The 21,726-nt window shown below is 37.9% G+C and overlaps 1 protein-coding gene across 6 annotated transcripts in view; it reads left to right on the top strand.

The window, feature by feature from the left end:
- Positions 1-21,726, top strand: part of smash (smallish) — a 53,918-nt gene that overhangs the window by 25,119 nt on the left and 7,073 nt on the right. For 2 of the 6 annotated variants that reach the window (XM_090172934.1, XM_090172929.1), the window contains exons 2-7: positions 13,069-13,737; positions 19,032-19,112; positions 19,190-19,338; positions 19,405-19,552; positions 20,303-20,698; positions 20,783-21,077. In XM_090172934.1, coding sequence (XP_090029060.1) covers positions 13,243-13,737; positions 19,032-19,112; positions 19,190-19,338; positions 19,405-19,552; positions 20,303-20,698; positions 20,783-21,077 — 1,564 coding nt within the window. In that variant the 5' untranslated portion in view covers positions 13,069-13,242. Of the gene's footprint in view, positions 1-1,191; positions 1,282-11,546; positions 11,637-13,068; positions 13,738-19,031; positions 19,113-19,189; positions 19,339-19,404; positions 19,553-20,282; positions 20,699-20,782; positions 21,078-21,726 lie in introns of those variants that run through there. The other 4 variants (XM_090172930.1, XM_090172933.1, XM_090172931.1 and 1 more) reach the window with 4 other exon arrangements.

Here is a 21,726-nt window from a genome sequence, read left to right as displayed (position 1 = left end):
ACATTAAAATTTCTAAAAATTAAAATAATTGAGTGGTTAAGCCACCCTTGAAAACGTGTAGACGAAACTCCCACGCGAGGGACTAACCACTCTTAGAAAGTCTGTACACCGGATTACGCTTAGATTAGCACTGCCAAAGGCAGGGACTTAAAAGATTACGCGTAGTCCCATTAGTACACGGATTACGCAGAGTGATCAGCCCCTCGCTCCCACGAGTGTGTGTGTATTATTTATTGTGTGAAATCTACACTGCTACACGTTTTCATCGAGTGACCTAAACTCCCTAATAAGCCTTGCTGAACACATCCGACAAAAAATTATGGTTATTTATTTTATAATTAACTTTTGAAGATGTAATATGGCCACCACGTTACTGCAGTTGCGCCCCCTGTTGCTAGTTGCGTGAAATGCAAATGCCTCACTTATTCGGAAACACATCGCGATCTTCCCCCAATCGCCCAAATAGTGGGAGTTCGTGACCTAGGCTTAGTCGTCAGTGTGACTGTGTGACATAATTTGATTTACATTTTTAATTATTCCTTGTGTCATGGCTGTTTCACGGGCTCTAAACATCGAAGTTGCCCGATCCGAACTCTAAATATGTTTTTGAACGAGGCAAAAGGCACGCGAAAAAATTCTAAATTATAAAGGGTTATAATTATTATGATTTCTTATTTATTGGATTTCACATACGAAATTTAGAGGTGGAAAATTATTTAATTTTGTTAATAAATGATGGGATGACCATTTAATTAAACGTACAACAATAGAGGAAAAACTATCTGTTCAAATCAAATTTATTTAAATAAATTAATCCTGTTCTCAGTCAATTTTGAACAAAAGGAATGAAGACTTTCAACGTATTAATTTAAATTTCAATACACGAGCATTGTTAAACCGTTGTTTATATTTTAACAATTTAAGAATCTACGTTTTTTTTAGCATTTTAAAATATTCATTGAAAACGGCGTTTGCTTCTATAAAACGAGTTGTTTACCTAACCTATATATCCACACGTTTAAGACTTATTGTCTGAGAACTTAATAAATATAGAGGCGCCCCACCCCCTCAACCGTGAAAGTCTCGAATTAAACCGCCTGGCGTCATTTTCACGAATAAGGAAATACTTTTTTGATGGTCGCTTTCATCGAAAGTTAAGCCACCTTATTCAAATCTCGATTCTATTTGCAGTTTAATGTCGAGCCTGGAGATAAATATTGATGGGAATTCCGCGTCTTAAGGACAGACTTACTTCCTTTTGGGATCCATTCGTTTTCGCCGGTGAGTTTATTCACCGTGTCACTAGTTTTATTTTTTACGTTACTTGTTATAAATGTATTCTTGTCTCGAGACAATTATCACGTATTTCTTGTAGTGTTGGACGTAAAATCAGGGCCGGACTTAGCCTAGCTGATTATTATTATTATTATTATCCTGGGCCCATAGGCAGATAAGGAGTCTGGCCCTCTGGGCCCCCTTTTCACGCGCTGCATTTACTCTTATCCCTGGAACTAGGCTGTGCCCGATTCAGCGTAGAAGTAGGAGCTCTACGGTTATATTACTAAATAAAAGCTCTTAACAATTGTCGACTAAATATGCGATAATTATGCAACATTGCGATTTAAGGCTGCGTCCGTAAACTGCCAGGCAGAAACTTTTGTAATTTTAAAACAAAATCTTCTACCTAGGAATTTCTCCAATATAAATTACGATTGATATTATAGATTTATGCCTTCGAATACAGTAATTACGGTCACTGGAGGGCCCCTTCCAAGGATGCGCCCACGGCCTAGGTCCTAGGTTGGCCTAGGCGGAAATGCGGCACTGCGTAAAATGTAAATTTTAAATTAAAAGAAGATTAATACCTAATTAATTGAAATTAGTATAAGATTATACTACTTGTAAAACCATACCAAATCTTCCGGAAATTAGTAATTTGAAGTTATAACCCGTCCACCTGAATTAATAGCTTGAAAAGTCGCTTGATGACTTAGGCCTAAGGTGGTGCCTTGGGTATTAGCCTAGCTGATTATTATTATATTTAAATACATTTTTCCAAATTTAGTTTAGTTTAGGTAATTTCATTATGTTAGTCGTGCGCTCCGCTTTACCCAATAAAAGCTTATTAATTTCCGTAGAACCAGGTCTATGTTTTGGGCTAGTATTATTTTCACCCCATAATTTGGAGTCATTTTAAAATGATATCCCCCTATTTGACATTTCATACCATGTAATCAAATTCGTTTTCATTTTGTACTAAATGGTTTTAAGTGTTTGGGTCCCGTAGATTTATTTCGATTAACAAGCGCTACTTCGCTGATAAATTTCGCAACGTACACTCTTGATAATATCCGAATCAAACGATAATTAATCGGCGGCCCGTTTACTATAGGGATAAATATTATTTATGTTCATTAGTAGCGGTATACCGTTGTCCCTCGTAAAATCGAAGCCGTCTACTTGTTGTTTGTCAAATAATCTAATTAATCCAGCTTCTGAACAAGGTCTTGGCGTTTCTTCTTCTTAATCCCGATCATTAAAAGTCGACGCGGAATCGGGTCAGATCACGGATTCTATTCTAATGGGCGACTTTTTAATTCGCGTGGCGTCGCAATAAACTTCTTCTTTATTTATATCGACGTATCGTATTGAAACGGCGAATTTTCGGGTGTGTTAGAGTCGGCATGGAACCCGCTTATTACAGTCATTAACCGAATTTTCTCTCCTTGGGCGAATTCCGGCGAAATCGGCTCCCGCCCGAAAAATAAATTATTCGCTGTTGGCCGATCGACCTTCGACGAGTTTTGCCCCATTCCGAATTTCTCGATTAAAAAACCTTTAGTATGTAAAAAACCGATATTTTCGGCAAGTGCTTAGCGGGAAATTAGCTATTCAAAGAGAAGCCCCTCCATTATTTTCATTTGTCTCATTTTTTTTCTAGAATTTTACGGTAAAAATGAAAGGTCTGAAAAATGTTAAATACATGTTTTTGTTACAAAATGTTATTCTGGAATTTAGGGGAGGGTATTTATGGAAACTATTTATTATGAAAAAAGTTTAGACACATTTTTTTTTTCGATTTGGTTTTATTTTAATAAATTTAGATTACTAGTCACTTGCCAAAAATTACTGACAATAACTCAATAAAAAAGATAATCCAATGAGAGTTAAAAGCGCACGAGAGATTTTATTTACAAAAATAAAAAGCCCGATTAGTTTCGGATGCGTTTTATTTTGTAGAATAACGATATAATATTTTATCAGTTACCGAAATAAATCAACAATACTTAAAATATTAAAAAACGTTCAAAGAATTTATGCCCGTTTACATTATCAAGAGCAACATCAATTATTTACGCGATAGGTTGAACAAATTATAATAAATAATTAATAAATTATTCAAAGATAGACGTTGTATTTTTGGGAGCAATTCTAAAAGAAATTTAAGTGTTGATATTGATAACATCGTCGAGTATTGCAACAAATTCCGGGCGTGTCCATTTTAAAGATCCAACGTATCAATGTGGATTATGTATAAATCCCGTTTAAACCCTTTTGTCCGTTCGGAAATTGATCTACCCAGGGTGGGGAGACGGGTTCGAAATTGGAGTGCCAAATTTTCACAATAGGTAACTACACCTTTTGAGGTTTTTGTCCCAAGTCTTTTGTGAGTATTTCCCTCTATAACGGATAGCTATAGATCCCCCCAATTGGAATCGATTGAGAAAAACCACAACCAGGTTGTTCGGGGCTCTTCGTCGTGATCCTTTTAATTGAATTTTTTCTAAATTCTACTTCCCGCCACTCGACGCTCGCCGGAGGACAGACCGGAAATAGGGACATTGCGAACCCCTCCCCCCCCCCCAAACGTCACCCATGTTTCTTTTAATAAGGGGGGTAGAGATACTGTGATGGAGTTCACCTGGCCTCCGGAAAGAATAAATAATAGAATAAAACCGCTCCCATTGTACTTTTAGCGGGAAGGAGGGTGGCGCGAACGGAAGGGGGTTTCGCTGGTGCTGGAAAACCTTTGAACGAATAAAAAAATCCTCGACCTCAAAAGCCTGATTTAGCTATAAACAGGTTTTTACCCCCACCAGCAGCTACCTTTACGCGCTGTGTTTTTAAACTTTATTTGGGCGGGTTCGGAGCTGCCAGACGAATGATAAATCCGCTCGCGTTGGCGGGTTTCAGTTTCACGTGGAAATATACTTCATGGGAGTATTGCTATGGATTGTTGTCTGACTTAAATCATACTTTTAAATAAAAACTTTAATTTAAATCTCCTATTATACTATGTATTTACGAAAATAGTTATTTTTGGAAAGAATATTCAGAGCAAAGTAATTAAAAGTACCAATTACCTTTAATTCAGTTAAATTTTAATTTTTGGTTTATATTACTAATATATAGCTCCAATTGTCAAACCGAATTCCAACGGATAAGACTAGTTGACTTTTTCTAAACATTAGGTTACTATCACGCACTTTGCCTAAATGACCCCAAGAAAGGGTTAATTTATAGGGAACCTTTCTTGGGTGGCTGAAAACAATGTGGTTGAGGAGTTAATTACGTCGTCTTTTTACCTTTGAAAGGTAAATCATTGCACCTTTTCCCAGGTACCGGCCGCGCAAGGTTACAGGGCATCATCTCGTTCGCGATTGATCTGATCGCTTGAGTTTTAATTCGAATTGACAATCTTAAGAATAGACAACGCAAACGGGAAGTGAGTCGATGTTATGTTTCCACGTGTTTGTTTTCATTTCATAGCGAATATGAAGATCTTGCATCCGCGATATTAATTTGGACATTTGATTTCTATGAAACCGGTAGTAAAGACCCTGTAAATGCTGCATCAATCGATAGCGAATATGAAGATTTTGCATCAGCGATATTAATTTGGACATTTGATTTCTCTGAAACCGTTAGTAAAGATACTGTAAATGCTACATCAATCGATAACGAATATGAAGATCTTGCATCCGCGATATGAATTTGGGAATTTGTTAGTATAACTGCAGTATTAACGGCTCTCTTTGGGGCCCTAAATTTATATTTTACAGAGGCCCGGGCCCGCTCTAGGGGGCCCTGTTTGATACTTTTAAAATCTTTTAGGGAAAAAACTTCATGTAACAAGTGTAGCTCTCCAGTATTTTTCATTTGGTTTTTTTTTCCATTTTTTTTTAATTTAAAACGGAATAACTTTTAGTATTTCTGTCACCCCGTAAAGGGTTCCAATATTGACCACACCCTCCTATAGGTTTTTGAGATTCTCGGCACTGCTTAAGTGCTTAGTGGATTGATGCGAAGGTAATCCGTAAAATAATTACGCTCTTATATTCCCTTTAAATAGATAAACCATAACTTTAAAACTTGTACAGGTTAACAGGATCCAGAGTAACTTTATAAACGTATATTTTAACTGGTTTCGATTCTCATCGGATTATTTCCCCAAGAACTCGGTGACGTTTCCGGAAAGCAAAAGACACTTTGCATTGTTTCCGGCTACAGCCCAGAAGAAGAAAGAAAAACGTTTTTAAAGAGTTTCTGTATTAGAGGCACTTTTTCTTTTGTGAATTACGCTAAACTTATCGTTCATATTTATATTTTGCCAACTTTCCTGCAACTTTTTTTCTTTCTCGAGCGAAACTTTGGAACGATAAGACAGATACCGCGAGACAATAGAGTTAACAATATAAAAAAGTTTCGACTTCTTGAGCTCTTTTGGGGTAATCGAGAGTCTCGAAAAATAAAAATAGAAAGAAAACAAAATGGAAGTATAAGTAGAAGAAAGGTAGTATTTAGAGGAGGCTTCTTTTTCCGCGTCCATTTTGAGATTGGACGCGCGTGGAGATTTTCCAGCGCGTCTCTCGAGGAAATGGCCGCCACAATACCAACTCCGCCCGTAAGTGCTGCGAATTTTACTCCTTTGAATCGACTTATTATTCAATAACGACGAGACAAAACCTTAATCAGAGCGTTCTATTTTGGGACACCCCCCCCCCCCCCCCCCCCGCCCTCCTCCCCGACTTGAAAAAGACAATGGCTCCCACCCGGACCGTCATTAAGGAAAGCCTTTTTTTCTTCTGACTTGGAAAACCGCTTCGTGGTCCCGCTCTGGAGGAAGATTTACGTAATATTTAGCCATTTCTGTTAATATTCTTTAAGAGAAATAAGCCTAATTATACCACTGGCATTATTATTATTGTATTATAATTTGGGGTAAAAACCAAGCCACGGTTAAAAGAGAATATTAAATTTTTGTTATCTGTCTATAAATATATACATTTAAATATCTATTAAGCCATACTGTATTTACAAACTTAATTTTTTTTGTATTCTATACCTATAAATGAAACGCGCCTATACTAACAAGGAGACGACCCGAGGTGTAACGCAACGATTTAGTTCAAACTCGGGGGTTTGCTAGACCTTGAAAAATCCTAAAGGGAATTTATTCAATGGGCAACCGTTTTGCCATGGCAACCAAAAATGTTTTCGACAACACAAAATGGAAATTTTACCATTGAAAATAACCTGGGAATCTGACCAATTTTAAGGGTACCCCCTGTAAAAAATTTAAATTTTTGAAAATGCTTAAAATAGAAAATATAAATAAAAAAATAATGAAAATGTTCGAAATTGATTAAAATTTTTACAGGGGGTACCCTTAAAATTGGTCAGATTCCCATGTTATATTCATGGGAAAATTAAAATTTTATGTGGTCAAAAACATTTTTGGTCGCCATGGCAAAACGGTTGCCCATTGAATAATTTCCCTTAAGGATTTTTCAAGTTACATGAAGGTCTACCAATCCCCCGAGTTTGAACTAAATCGGTGCGTTACACCTCGGGTCGTCTCCTTGTAAGTACGGTCCTAATCTATTTACTAACCATTAAATATTTGATATTTTAAAGCTCTTTTTAACATTTGTATGAAACTGATGCTAGCTTGAATTTGCGTTTGCTTAATATAACAATTTATAATTGTAAGGATAGTGTGGCTGCATGCTCGATTCCCGTGAAATTGACCTACTGCAACGTGACCCTTCCACATTTCACGTGTACTCGGTGTATTCATGATTGTGGGAATGAAACGCTTGGCTGCAACCCGAAAAAAGAGCTGGATCGCGTCGCGTACCGTTATCACCATCGCCGGAATATACGACGATATCTGTGGTAATTATCGGCCGTCGAAATAGAAACTCTACGTATAGTGTCTCCAAATAGTTTTGATTGCTTATTTATACTCTCTTATAAGCAAATTGTGATCGATGTTTTGCCCCGCTGAATACTAAAAAAAGTCAAAGGCTACTGAACCCGTCGTCACGCTTTTGGGAAACTAGAGTAGGTTGTGCACGAGCTGGTTTCGTCACCCTGACAATGTCACTGTAAAGTTACTAGTACTGAAATCGTCGATTCTTTCTACCATAAGTACCCGTTATCGTAAGTAACGTGTTACCCATAAGTATGACCCTTTCCATTGTTTTAATTTCGTGACCGAACCTTTTTTCGACACGGACATATTCGCCTAGCTCCAACTTTTATCGTCCTTGCTAGTAATATATTTCGCCTTGGGCGTATTTAGACACTAGGGGGCTCAGTGCTGAACTATACCTCGATTGCGCTATAATTTTGAAAATCAATTCGGTTATACATTTAGCTAATTATCATACCTATTCGAATTACGTTACTCGGGCCATTATCAAAATTCACTATTACAGTATATACTGGGGAAAATAATTGTCGCTTGGGTTTAAGTTCAAAACGCGCCATTTGTGGGTTCGAAATCCAATTTGTAATCGCTTATTTCTCAAACCAAGTGAGGATTTGAGGTCAAAATCTTTTAAGATGCTTTAAACGCGTCATTCGTTTAAATACCTCTCCACGAAGTACTCTCCCAACGTTTTTATTTAGGACTCGTGGTATAATTAGCTATTATTAAAATTGTAGTGTTTCCAAACTCCAAAATGATATCATCAAACTCTGATTAGAAGAAGTTATTTTGATTTACACTGGTAGATTCTTAACAAAAGTTAGAATCTTTGAAAACATTGATCTGTAAATTGGTATTCTTATCGATGAAACATCAGATTCGCGAACTGGCGTTGTTTCTATTTCTGTGATCGGGAGTATCTAAGAAAATAAGTTTTCGAATATAAAACCTTGTGCCCAAAATGCGTTAACTCCGCAATACGCCTTGATTTTTTTTGTTTTTTTGGTCTCCCGCAAATGACACAAAATGACGCCTGCCCAGAATGATTCTCTTGGTCACCCAAGCGTTTCAGAGTTTTTCGAAATCAACTTATTAGTTTTGATTCTTTTAGGATGTATTTTTGGGGGCTTGACGCTCATTCCTCACTCTTTCTAGTGCGCCTCGAATAATAAATAATAGAAGTTTTACTTCAACTCCGTCGGTAAAGTTCACTCAACTGTGATTATGGACGTATCATCTGCAGGATCTTCCAAATAGCGGCGCGTTGTTATTCCAAATAAATATATGGATTACTCGAATTTATAGCGTTATTAAAACGGAACACCAGTTTTCTACCAAGACCGCTCAATTCTCTTCTTTTTCACTGACAATGGCAACGTTTATATTTTATTCAACAAGCCGTATTTGAAAAACATTTTTTTTTCAAACCTTGAACTTTTAGTTTTAAACGTTTCTATTTTTAGACGCGCAACTTGAAACGGTTCTATTTTTATACGGGTAACCTGAAACGTTTCCATTTTTAGACATCGCGAAACGTTTCTATTTTTAGACATCGCGAAACGTTTCTATTTTTAGACGTATATCGTGAAACGTTTCTATTTTAGACGTGTAACATGAAACGTTTCCATTTTTAGACATCGCGATACGTTTCTATTTTTAGACGTATATCGTGAAACGTTTCTATTTTTAGACGTATATCGTGAAACGTTTCTATTTTTAGACGTATATCGTGAAACGTTTCTATTTTTAGACGTATATCGTGAAACGTTTCTATTTTTAGACGTATATCGTGAAACGTTTCTATTTTAGACGTGTAACATGAAACGTTTCCATTTTTAGACATCGCGAAACGTTTCTATTTTAGACGTGTAACATGAAACCGTTTGAAACGTTTCCATTTTTAGACATATCGCGAAACGTTTCTATTTTTAGACATATCGTGAAACGTTTCTATTTTAGACGTGTAACATAAAACGTTTCTACTTTAGACGTGTAACATGAAACGTTTCGATTTTTAGACATATCGCGAAACGTTTCTATTTTTAGACGTATATCGTGAAACGTTTCTATTTTTAGACGTATATCGTGAAACGTTTCTATTTTTAGACGTATATCGTGAAACGTTTCTATTTTAGACGTGTAACATGAAACGTTTCCATTTTTAGACATCGCGAAACGTTTCTATTTTAGACGTGTAACATGAAACCGTTTGAAACGTTTCCATTTTTAGACATATCGCGAAACGTTTCTATTTTTAGACATATCGTGAAACGTTTCTATTTTAGACGTGTAACATAAAACGTTTCTACTTTAGACGTGTAACATGAAACGTTTCGATTTTTAGACATATCGCGAAACGTTTCCATTTTTAGACATATCGCGAAACGTTTCTATTTTTAGACTTATATCGTGAAACGTTTCTATTTTAAACGTGTAACATGAAACGTTTCTTTTTTAGAGGTATATCCTGAAACGTTTCTATTTTAGAGGTATAACATTAAATGTTTATATGTTTAGACGTATATCGTGAAATGTTTTTATATTTAGACGTGACGTGTAACGTGAAACGTTTTATTTTTAGAAGTATATCGTGAAACGTTTTATTTTTAGAAGTATATCGTGAAACGTTTTATATTTTGGAGGTGTAACATGAAACGTTTTATTTTTAGAAGTATATCGTGAAACGTTTTATATTTTGGAGGTGTAACATGAAACGTTTTATTTTTAGAAGTATATCGTGAAACGTTTCTATTTTAGAAGTGTAACATGAAACATTTCTATTTTTAGACGTGTAATATGAATCGTTTATTTTTTAGACGTATATCGTGAAACGTTTCAAATTTTAGACGTATAACGTGAAACGTTTCAAATTTTAGACGTATAACGTGAATCGTTTCAAATTTTAGACGTATAACGTGAAACGTTACTATTTTTAGATTTGTAATTTTAACCGTTTACTACTCATTCAATATGTAGTTTAAATATTTATATATTTTATTATATTAATAAATAAATGTAGTTTTTATCAACTTTAGCAGCTTTTTGAGGCCTTTGCTTCGAAAGATTAATCTTAAAGGTTTATTTCTAATAATTTTTTTAACTTTAAATTGATAATGGTGTCCCTAAGCAGTGACTATACAGGGAAGAATTTCGTTGACACATTCCAAGGTACGAGCGCGACTATGTTTAGTCCCGGACACATTATGATGTCGTTAGACCTAGCCTAGTTTTCCGTTGGCAGTTGTTGTTTTTGGAATGGCGCGACTCGAAAGTAACTTTCCGTTCAAAGTAAACAAACATCTTGAGAGCTTCGCTCTGTCAGCCCATTACGCGGTGATGGGGTTGTCATGGTCAGTTTTCAGGCGTCAAGTTGCGCGGCAAACGTCCCGTCACTCAACCGTCGTGGCTACAATTCTGGCGGAGGCTATCGTTCTATCTGAAAAATGTCAGGTATTTGTGACGAGGACCCCCGTTGGCTGCAGCCTTGGCTCAACTCTTCGCGATGAGCAATTCGCGATGAGCCTTCCAGATTAAAAACAGGGAATTCTCTATTTTTAGACGCGATTTTATTTTTGACTTTTTTGTCTCTTCCGAAATACTCGAGGGGTTTTTCCCTCCCTCCGCATTCTCCGGTTTGATATTTCACCTTTGTTCGTTTTCGCGTTATTTTGGAATTCAAGAAGTTGCGTCATAATTTCTCAATTTTGCTTACTGTAATTAGGCAATATAGACCAAAAACATTCTTCGTTATTCTCTCTAAGTTTCATTTCTACTTTTTCGGCCTTGAGCGTCTCGCTTCTATTGAAAGTTCTCGGAATGCATTATAGCAACACCGCAATCAGTCAACGGCGTGTTTTTCTTCCCAAAAGATCACGTGGATATTAGATACTTAAATAGTAAAGGACGTTGAGTTAGTTTACGAAACAACACGGGTTTTTTCCCCTACGTACCAGCAACGGTTGCTCGACTAAACATTCGGCGGAGTTCCGATGGGAACCGGAAGCGCGGTAAAGCATTTCCGGTTCTCAGAGTGGGGTTTGGTGGTCACATGTTGGACGGGGAATATATGGCCTCGCGAAAACATGTCACTGTTATAGTATCTTGGTTTACATTTGGCGTTACATCTACCGTTCTTATCTCAATTTCACTCCAAAAGCAATCTATCTGGCTGATTGCAATTTGAAAGACAATTGCTTTTTCCGCGTTACCTCCTGGGAGCGACTGCAATCTCGACAAAGGTTATTTTCGCGGATTAAAAATGGCCAAGTTACGTGACGAATAAAAAGTAGAATTCAAGTTTCTATAGAATAAAACGTGAAAACGGTGTATTTAATATTAACTAGTGTTTTAAATTTTTCGTGTAATTAAGAAGGATATTAGTTCGTTAAAAATATTTTAGGTTTTAAGTGAAAATAATGAGGTGGGTAACTTAAGATTGTTCCATTATTTCTTCGCGTAAAATTCGTATTGGAAAGTAGAACGACGTGCCGTGTCTTTTTTTTCCTTATCAAAAAGCGTTTGTACTTTTTATCTGAAATATGCAATTTCGCGGAGTTTTTTTAAAGTTTTCTAGAAATTTCCATCGATTGTAAAGTTATCAATGACACGTCGTTTTTATCAGATCAAACGCGTCTCGAATTTTCCAAGAAATGGTATTTAAATCATTAATTTTGAAGGTTCATCAAACGAAGATCTATTCTTGTTAGGGATATATTTAACTAAAAAATTAGTAGAGCTTATCGTTTCTCCGCGTTAGTCTCTTCTTGGACTAATTAACGACGAAGGTTTCGGTTACTCTAAAAGGTCCCAACGCTTATTCCAATCCTTCTAGCGACGCAAAAAAATTGGTAACTATCCGCGCATGCGCGAAGTGATCTTGTAAGCTAGCGCCTCCCGAGTTTTTAAATATGGACGCTCCTTGTCATACTGCGCCCGATAGGGAGATACGAGTAAGCCTTTGTGCGCTTGCGATGGAAATTCGCTGGCACCGAAACGTTCCTGTCGTTAATTACAACAAATTTTATTTGTAATAACATCCGGTTATTACATCTTTTGTTGTCCAAATTATGTTTATGAAATTGACGCATTTTCTTTAGTTAAGTTGATTAGTAGTTCGCCATGCTATTAATAATTATAATAAGGCACCACCTTAGGCCTAAGTCATCAAGCGACTTTTAAATCCATTAAAGGCGTTTGAATTTAACCAGATTTACGCGCTTGTTTCTAGAATATGATTGGTGGTATCTGCTACCACGTGGTAAATCAGGGCCGAATTTTTTCAAAAGCCGGTGTGGCCCTTTAATTCAGGTGGCCACGCGAGCCAACAGCTCCCTACACGTAGGAGCAACTAACGCAAGGAGAACGCAGCTAGCCTTTAAACACGCTAACGCAGTGTTGCGTACAAATTTCATTGGACGAACTTTTACGCTGAACGTTTTACGGAAAGGGGGAAGACAATTTCCGTTTTTCCCCTTCCGACGGCAGCAGACCCTAAAGCGTCTAACCAATGAAAACTGTACGCAAGAAAATGCACGACTTTGGACGGGCTGCGTTCTCCTGGTTTGGGGTGCTGTGTTTGTTGCTCCTAGTCTACACTAACTATTACCGTTATCCCCAACAAGTTTTATGGAAGGGGAAACCCCTTAAACCAGTGGGCAGAGAACTAGCAAACTCAACGCGGAACGAGTAGTATTCTCATTATTAAAAGGGCTAATTTATCAATGATATCTCATCTGGCTTCGGCTGGTTAAAGCTATTACGTTTAACACTAGAGGCGGCGTACACCATATGTCTGAAATTAGGTTAAGCGAATTAAAACAAAAACTGACGACAAGTGTTCCTTTATTTCACAGATCGTAAACATATCCTTCGACGCTAAAAGAGACAAAGCGAAGAAGAAGAAGAAGGATCCGATGAAAGTTGTCGCTCGCGAGGAGAGAGAGATGTGAGCTCGAACCCTTCCCTTCCTGGCAGCGCCAAAGACCTCGCCTTCGATCCGGAGAGAGACCTAGTAAGCGAAACGGAGAATGCCTGGCACGTACCGTTACTCGGCTACCTTCGATAAGCCTTACGTGGAGAATTCGTGCCCGCCCCCGCGGAGCCCCGTTCGTTTCAGCATCGGCAGCTGGCAAGGATCCAGCGCGGCGCCATCTAGCGGTGGCGGCGAGGAGGAGGAGGAGGCCGTCGCCCGACGCCCCAGTGACGACCTCCCTCCGATTGCCAAGTCCGTCGGCTGCGACGACGGGATCGTGGCGCCCCTCAACGCCTCCTATCGGCACAGCGCCCGAACGGCCTCGACGGACAGCCTCGAAAGCGCCTCTTGCGGAAGCGTCTCCAGCAGCAGCGCCGCGTCATCTAGCGGCGGGAGTGGCGGCCATTCCCGGCAGGTGTCTATGGAGGGCTCCGACTTTGTCTCCTCCAGATTGATTTCCGGAAAGATGCCTGTCGCCTCAGCCGCCGCGGCCGCTTCTCACAATCCTCTGCAGTTCGTCAAAGTGGGGCCCGTTCCCCTTTACAAAAAGGTAGGACTCTTTCCCGTATCTTTCAACCACGCGTTATTTTTCGTCATGATAAATCATCCCCATTTGTTGCTATTTTAAATACCCGCGTATGTATATCGTATGTCTCTCAAAGATGTTTTATTTACTTCTGATACCACGTATTATTGCGCAATAATAACTAAATAAAATGTATTCAAATATTATGGTAATTTAGTTTGCGTAATACAAATAAGACAAGATAATATGTGAGATAGTCTTGTTTTACTATCTGCAATATTACAGTATTTGGAAGTCGGAAAATTTCGAACAATTTTGTGGAAAATTACCGAAGTCTGTTTTTTTTGGAAATTGTTCCGTATTTTTACGAAAAAAGCAAAAAAAAGGTTTTAATTCCATCATTAACCTAATGTTGTTCGCAAATTTAAATTTCGCGGCATTTTCGCCTCATTTTTTCGAATCCAAAAGTTAAACTATACCTTTAGATTAGTCTAGAGTTAAAAACCCTTAAAAATTAATATATGTTTAAATTTTTCCAGAAAATTGACAACTCTATATCACCGAATCTGTTGTAAATTTTTGGTAGCGTGTAATACCCTATCTTCCCTAAGAGTAACGTTAGCCCCTCTTGAATGGTGTCCTTTTTTGTGAATTGTGGGTGGAACCAGATAGCGTTTCTGTTTTCAAAAAATTCCTCAAGTTGTATATAACAAAATGTTTTATTGGCGTTTAAAGTCCACACTCGATAATCTTGAGAGCGAGTTGTGAAGGATCTCTTTTTATCTACGTATATGTGGTAATATCGCGTAAATATCTACTCCGTCGCGTTTGCAATAATTATACTGCGATTACAATAATAACTTCGTTTTAAGGAGCGTAGCTGAAATAATTATTTTCAAAGCTATTTTGAATTATGTATTGCAAACCGAAAACTATCGCTACGCCCCCTTTGGTTCGCCATTGAAACCTAGTTAGGTAGCGGCTAAAGCAAACGCTATTAGTTTTTCCTCATCGTTATTCGTAAATTTTACTTAACAAATAATGATACTTGCATTTTAATATAATTTCTGCACCGTTTGCTTATATTTTGATATAAGTTTATTTAAGACAAAAACGTTCTTATGACTTATCAATTGGTCTGTAGCAACCTCGGAGAAGCTAGTGCCGTTACTCGAAAGCTACGTTCACACTTACCCCTAAATTCGCTTCGTTTAGATAACTGGTTTTTAAAACCAACGTGAGAAATCGCTTCGTGTTGGTTCAGGAAGCAACTCGTCCAAGTCAGTTCGCTTAGAATCGCTTTCAAAACGACCAAGCGGGGAAGTAAAATTGCTCGTATTTTCAAAAATATTGGGGATAAAATTCTAAATAATGTCAAATAATATTACTATATGTATAGTAAACATGATTAACTAATTATTTTGGGATACATTTTAGTATTTTCAAAATTCTAGTCATAATTTGAAATGTTAAGCCTTGGCTATAAGCGAACCGGGGTGAAGCGATTTCGCACGTGTGAACCAATAATTATAGTCGGCGGTCAAAACTGGCATACAAACCGACCTAAACTGGGTTTTAGGCTGTAATGTGAACGTGGCTTAACCCGTTTCGGTCGCGAATACGCTGGATTTATTCTAATAAATTAGTCTATTTTAGAATTATTTTTGGTAACCTTATAAATTTGGCCAAAAACCTGAAAGCAAGTTAAACAGATTATGAAAATAAAAATATCATCCGCTCGTTATTAAAAAAAAAATGCGATAAGAAATTCCACGTTTAAAGAATTTAACCCCTAACCGAAAGTTTTGAAAGAGATATTTTGGCGTATTATGAAGGGAAAAGACTGTATAATTTTTGAAAAAGGAGGACTAGGTCGGAAATAGAACTAGGCGCGAATACCCCGATTTTTAAACGCTTTAAAATTCAAGAATATCAGATGAAACTGATTTCGTCTCGGGATTTTCTACGCGCTTCTTAGTTTTCGACTCTCAAAGTTTGGCACGACTCTCAGCCAAACTTTCACCTACTTGCACGCGCTCCCCCTCCTTCCCCGTTACTCTAAATTCTAGGCTTGTTAGTCAGGCACACACCATTAGAAATGGTGTTTCTAGCGTAGGGGTTTGTCTGTTTTCAGTGTTTTGGTCCTTGCTTCGAGCAAAAACAATGGATCATTAGTAAAAGTAGTCTTTTTTTTTAAGAAGCGCGCCTAGTGGTCAGGTATTCTACCTGGGCCTAATTAAGCGGCGGCGCTTTCCGAGGAGCGCTTAATGAATTGGCGCTTTATTCTTCCGAGAGGTGATGGCCGCGGAATTCCTTTGTCATGATGGAAACTGCATTAAACATTTTTCTCTGTGCCTCCGCTGTTTGACATACAGCGTTGACGTCAATAAATTAATTCCCGAATTCATTTGCAAGGTCGTTCTCCTCGCTCGTAAATAATACTCTTACCCGAGATAATGCAACTATTATTTAAGCCAAGTATGTATTCGCCTTAATGGAGCATATGTAGCCGCTGCTATAGCTAGAGTTGCCAGGTATCAGTGACGTCTCGCAGCCCAATTGGAAATTAAACTAGCCGAAAAAAGCGCCCACCGTCAAAAATAGCCCAAATTCTGGCCCATTTTAAACCATAATTTCACTAAATAATTGATTTTTTTTATAGAACTGCGAATTTTCGGTAAAATAATTACTATATATAAATCATGACCAAACCAAAACAAATATAATTTTTATTTTTAACAGAAAGCTATGCCGCTATGGGCCTGTTTTCATTCAACCTTCCCGCAGTTAACACATTTTACGCTATAATAATAATAATAATAATCAGCAAGGCACCACCTTAGGCCTAAGTCATCATAAATATTCCTTAGAGCAGCCGTTATTTAGTGGAAACCACAAAAAAAAACAAGCCAAAAAATCCGCCTACTGCCCAAGTCGTTTTTCCCACAAAGCTTTTTGAAAAGGAGCTCAATCGGGCTGGAAAACCGCCCATCTGGCACAGGGTTGCCACACGTCAGGGAAATTAAAAATGGGCTTTAAAAGTCAGGGGAGAAAATTCAGGGAAAAATCAGGGAATTCAATTTTATCTTTACACTTTTTGAAGATAATTTTACTCTAGATCTATGACAAATTCTATGGTTATCATTTATTTCCTTGAAAGTTTGGCTAATTTTTTCAACATTGCAATAACCTTTTTACTGAAATATAAGTCCGTTTAAATTTATTAACTTCTGATAAAAGTGAAATATAAAATATTAATTTTGGCCTTAAAAATTGTATATTCCCGTTGGATAGAATCCGATTGGGTCGAATTCACAATGGATCGAATAAAAAAATATATTTTGAATTCTAATTTTGCAATCCCATTGGGTCGAATCTCATTTATTCGAAAATTGAAATCTGTTTATTTCGTTAGGTTAGGTTAGGTTAGGCTTCATGTTTTCACTTGTGAGCATACAAAAATGTCGGTCGAATGGGATTCGGTTGAATGATAATCGACCCAATGGGACAAAAGCTTAAAATCGAGGGAAAATCTCTTAAAATGGTCAGGGGAAACAGAGAATTTGAATCTCAAAATTTTGTGGCAACCCTGTGGCAACTGTAGCCTATGTTTTCATGATTCCCGGAAGATAATCTCCGCCTACACGGATAAAGCCCAGAGGGAAAGGCAAAGGGGCGTGGTTTTTCTACCGGGAATTCACGAGGCGAAGCGGGTTGGTCTATTAACCCCAAAACATTCTTGTTTAAACGTATTTTACAAATGTTGTTGGATCTGGTTAAGTCGCAATTCCTCAAAAATGCATAATATTTTTCAACCCCGGCCTGAAGACGTCTAGCGAAACATCAGATAAAGCCCTTGTTCGACTTGTTTACCGTAGCGCCAAATCATTTTCAACGCGTTCTGATTTCTTAAGTCGGATTGTAAAAGAAGAATACAATTGCAATTGAAAACTATTACGCATTGTTAGCTGTTATTTACCCGAACGTTTTACAAGACGCTGAAAGGTGGGAAATATGTGTTAAGGCCGTTGAAGAGAACATCCCTACCACCTTATTTTTAATAACGCGAGCGTGCAAGTTCAATAAATTTGGGTTTCTAAAACAATGCTACTTTTAAGAAAAAATATTTTGTATTGAAAGATGTAGTTTATTTCCAAAATCCTTCAACATTAAATCACGTTTTATTTGGCGCTATTATCGTCATGAATTTTGTAGTTCATTAAATTGAATGCGTAAACGTTTATTAGCAGAAGCTAATAACATATCTTACGAGAAACGTATTAATCTATGTCATTACACCTAAGCGATCACCTAGAGGCAATTTTTCGCCATTACACATTTCAATGGTAGCAAATTTTCCGCCATTACACATTTCAATGGTAGCAAATTTTCCGCCATTACACATTTCAATGGAAGCTAATTTTCCGCCATTACACCTTTCCAATGGTAGCTAATTTTCCGCCCAATTGCGGATGTGTACACCGCATCACGGCTCGAAATTTACCTCTTGTATGACTCCGCCTGATGATGAGAATTACACTCAAGAAACCGAATTATTCCTGTGTAATAAGATCAAGATAGTTAGTTGGAAAGTACATGCTCTAAACGAATAAAAACGTGTCCAGGTTAATTGTAATGGTGAGTGTAGGGAGCTGTAGGCTCGCGTGGCGTGAAGGGCGTTCATTGTTGCCACACGTCAGGGAAATCGGGGAATTTAATAACGGGCTTTAAAAGTCAGGGAAAGATCAGGGAATTTTAAAAATGGGCCTAAAAAGTCTGGTAAAGATCCGGGAATTTTAAGAATTCGTAAGAGTCGGGGAACTCAATTTTATATTGACACGTTTTGAAGGTAATTTTACTCTAGTTATCTGACAAATTCTATGATTATTATTTAGTTCCTTTAAAGTTTTGCTAATTTTTTTAACGTTGCAATAATACTTTTTTACTGAAATGTAGTTTGATTTCAATTTATAAACTTCTGATAAAATTAAATATAAAGCTAAAAATTGTCAAATTTTAGTTTTAAAAAGTCTAGGAAAATCTCTTAAAATGGTCAAGGAATTTGAATCTAAAAATAAAATAATAATAATTATAATAATAATCAGCTAGGCTAATCACCCAAGGCACCACCTTAGGCAACCCTGGCGATGTAACACGGCCACATGATTTAAGGCATTGAAAGTCTCCGAGAGATGTCGTATACTTCATGGATTAGATAAAGGGCATTTAAGGGATATTTTGTAAAATGGCTTATATCGTAGGTTGTAGCCTAGCGTCTGCTTCCAAGGTAGCCAACTAAAATCATCCGCATTTTTTAGGCTGAAGAGCAGATTAAAATAGCCAAAGAGAAGAAAATATCGAGAGAATGTATCAAAGAAAACGAAGAGGCGTGGCAGTCGGTGAGAAGCGCTTCTCTTTTCATTCCGAGATCGTTTTCGATGTCCCCATTAATCGCGAAGTTGTCTTCTCCGTGTAGAATTTGGACAGCTGGAAAAATCGACGAAGGAAGATGTCGGAGAAGTCGTTGCAACGGCTGGAAGAAATGAAACAAATCGAAGAGCGAGAGAAAAACTTGAAAGTTAACAATGCCAAAGTTAAAACGTTTTCCGAAATGATGGAAGAGAGGTGAGTACACCAATCAAACGTCTCCGAAAGACATCGTTTGACGTATTTGTTCTTCGTTTCTTTCAGGGCGCAAAAACCCCGTTCTTACAATTTGTCCATTTACGTCAACAATTCCGAGGAAGATCTGGCCAGTCTCGAGAATGGTTCCCCGACGCAAAATACACTCAGAACGAATGACAATTCTACCGCCAACGAGGAAGATTTCATAGAAGTTGTAAGTCTTTGAAAAATTACGGACCAAGCATTTTTGGGTAAATTTTTCTCCACGTGGAGATTGAAATTAAGTTTAGTTAATGATTCCCCTTGAAAGGGGTATTTTAATTTGCATCTTTTATTTTAAAATGTCGGTTTCTTCTTGAACACCGATGTGTTGCGTTCTACCGGTGCTTGTAGCTAAAAAATAGACCTTTGCGTAACGATCGAAGTCGGTTTGAATGTTTAATTATAGACATTATTTGTTGTTTTTTTTATATCAAACCAAAGTTGTAGGTCACTAGAGTCAAGGTCAGACGACAGTCAAAATTCCAGTAACTAGTTTTTAACCCAGTTCAGTCAATATAAGATAAAACAGGTTGCGAAGTTACTTGTAGTAAACCTGGTTTGCTTGCTCTTGTTCGCGAATTAAGTTGCGTGATATGGTAGTTATTATGGATAAAGTACCCGTTTATTAGTTTTGGTGATAAACCAGTGTACGCGATGAAGCAAAAAGTGTTTGAACGATACTAAAGCAATGGTAAATGTCCATTGGCTCGCTTACTATGTCGTCCTCGTGTAAAATAAATAGGTCATCCTGTAAAGTACTTGGAATAAACTAGCGCTGAAATCTTTTTCAATAACTAGCTTGCGTTTGCTAACCAAAACTGTGAGAATTTGTATGATAAATAATGAAATGGTTTTCAGCTCTTAACGCGTTCCTCGCGGATTAGTTTTGGTCTCCCATTAACGCCCTTTTTCTTTCTTTCAGCTTCAACAAAATCCGAACGTCACGGAAGGCCAAATGAACTCATCCAGTTTGCAGCGAATCTTGGTGACGGAGAGAATCGAGAGGAAAGAAACGTACCATTCGGAGGGATGCAGCGTGTCCGCCGACGACGGTTTTGCCGAAGAAGATGGTAATCTTTATGGAATATATACTGGCGACTCGGGACTGGAGAGTTTTGGAAGTAGTCAGAGAATTGGGGATCTTGCAGATAGCTCGTCGGAGTTGAGCACCGACAGCGGCAGCGTTTACGACCGAGTCGGACACGACAACGAGACGGGCTCGGCCTCGTCACTCGGAAACATCACCACCGGCACCGACCTTCTTCGAGAGTTTAGTTCTTCCGATCAAAAATCATGGCCTCCCAATCTAGAACAAAAAGCGAGTAGTTTACTAACGATTCTCTTTCGCGCGCGTTTCGAGATAGACTCCAAAATAACCCATTTGTACTCTCTTTAATTTCAGGATAATTATATCCAACGAAATTTGAGAATCTCAATAAGTCCTCAAAACAAAACGAAAGATTTCGGTTTCACGATCAAAGTGGATCGAGCCGCCGACAAAGCAACGTCCGCGACCATCGACAGCGTCCAAGCGGGCGGCTTAAGTCAGCAAGCGGGCTTGCGTGTCGGTGACGAACTCGTGGCGGTCAACGGCGAATTGAGCCAAGGGCGATCTCACAGCTCCTTGATGTTTTCAGTCAAACAATCGGTCTACAGGGGACATCTTGATTTAGTCATTTCTCGACACGAAAGTAACGGTAATTATATTCCATCAGGCTCTCGCAGTCTTGGCTTACACTTAGAATACGAACTCTTCTGAAACTCTTAACGCTTATCAACATTTCAATCTGGTGTTTTACTTGATGAGCTTTGACGCAAAAAAAAATCCCTTTTAGGAATCTCAACTTTGGCACATAGAAAGGGTTTTCCATACTTTATTACCCGCGCTAGTGGAAATTAAACTTAATCACCAATAGCAATTATGCTTAGTTTACACTAGTACGCGCAGGGTTGTCTGATTTAAATCAAGGGATTTTTTTAAAATCAATCGCGTATTATACTTCAATGTATTTTTGAAAATGTACGAAAGTAGGTTCTTTAGAAATTTCAATTTTTGACTTAATCAACCACCTTAACAGTGAGAATATCAACTTTGGCTCATACAAAGATTTTTTACGGGCGTAAAGAAAAACGTACGTTATTACCCGAGCTAGTGGAAACTAAACTTAATATATTTTTGCGTCAACGCACCAAATTCCCTTTACACTAGCGCTCGAAACGGGGCGTTATTCAACTTGTAGGCGTACAAAGATTTTACGCGCGTAAAGAAAAATACATCATAGCCCGCGCTAGTGGAAACTAAGCTTAATGCTTAGTTTCCATTGGAGCGCGCAGCAGCGCGTCACT

Source organism: Leiobunum rupestre, chromosome 4, assembly GCF_980474605.1.
Source record: "Leiobunum rupestre chromosome 4, qqLeiRupe1.1.hap1, whole genome shotgun sequence".
NCBI lineage: Eukaryota > Metazoa > Arthropoda > Arachnida > Opiliones > Sclerosomatidae > Leiobunum > Leiobunum rupestre.
The sequence above is the reverse complement of the archived record's forward strand: the minus strand, read 5'-3'. Positions and strand labels throughout refer to the sequence as shown.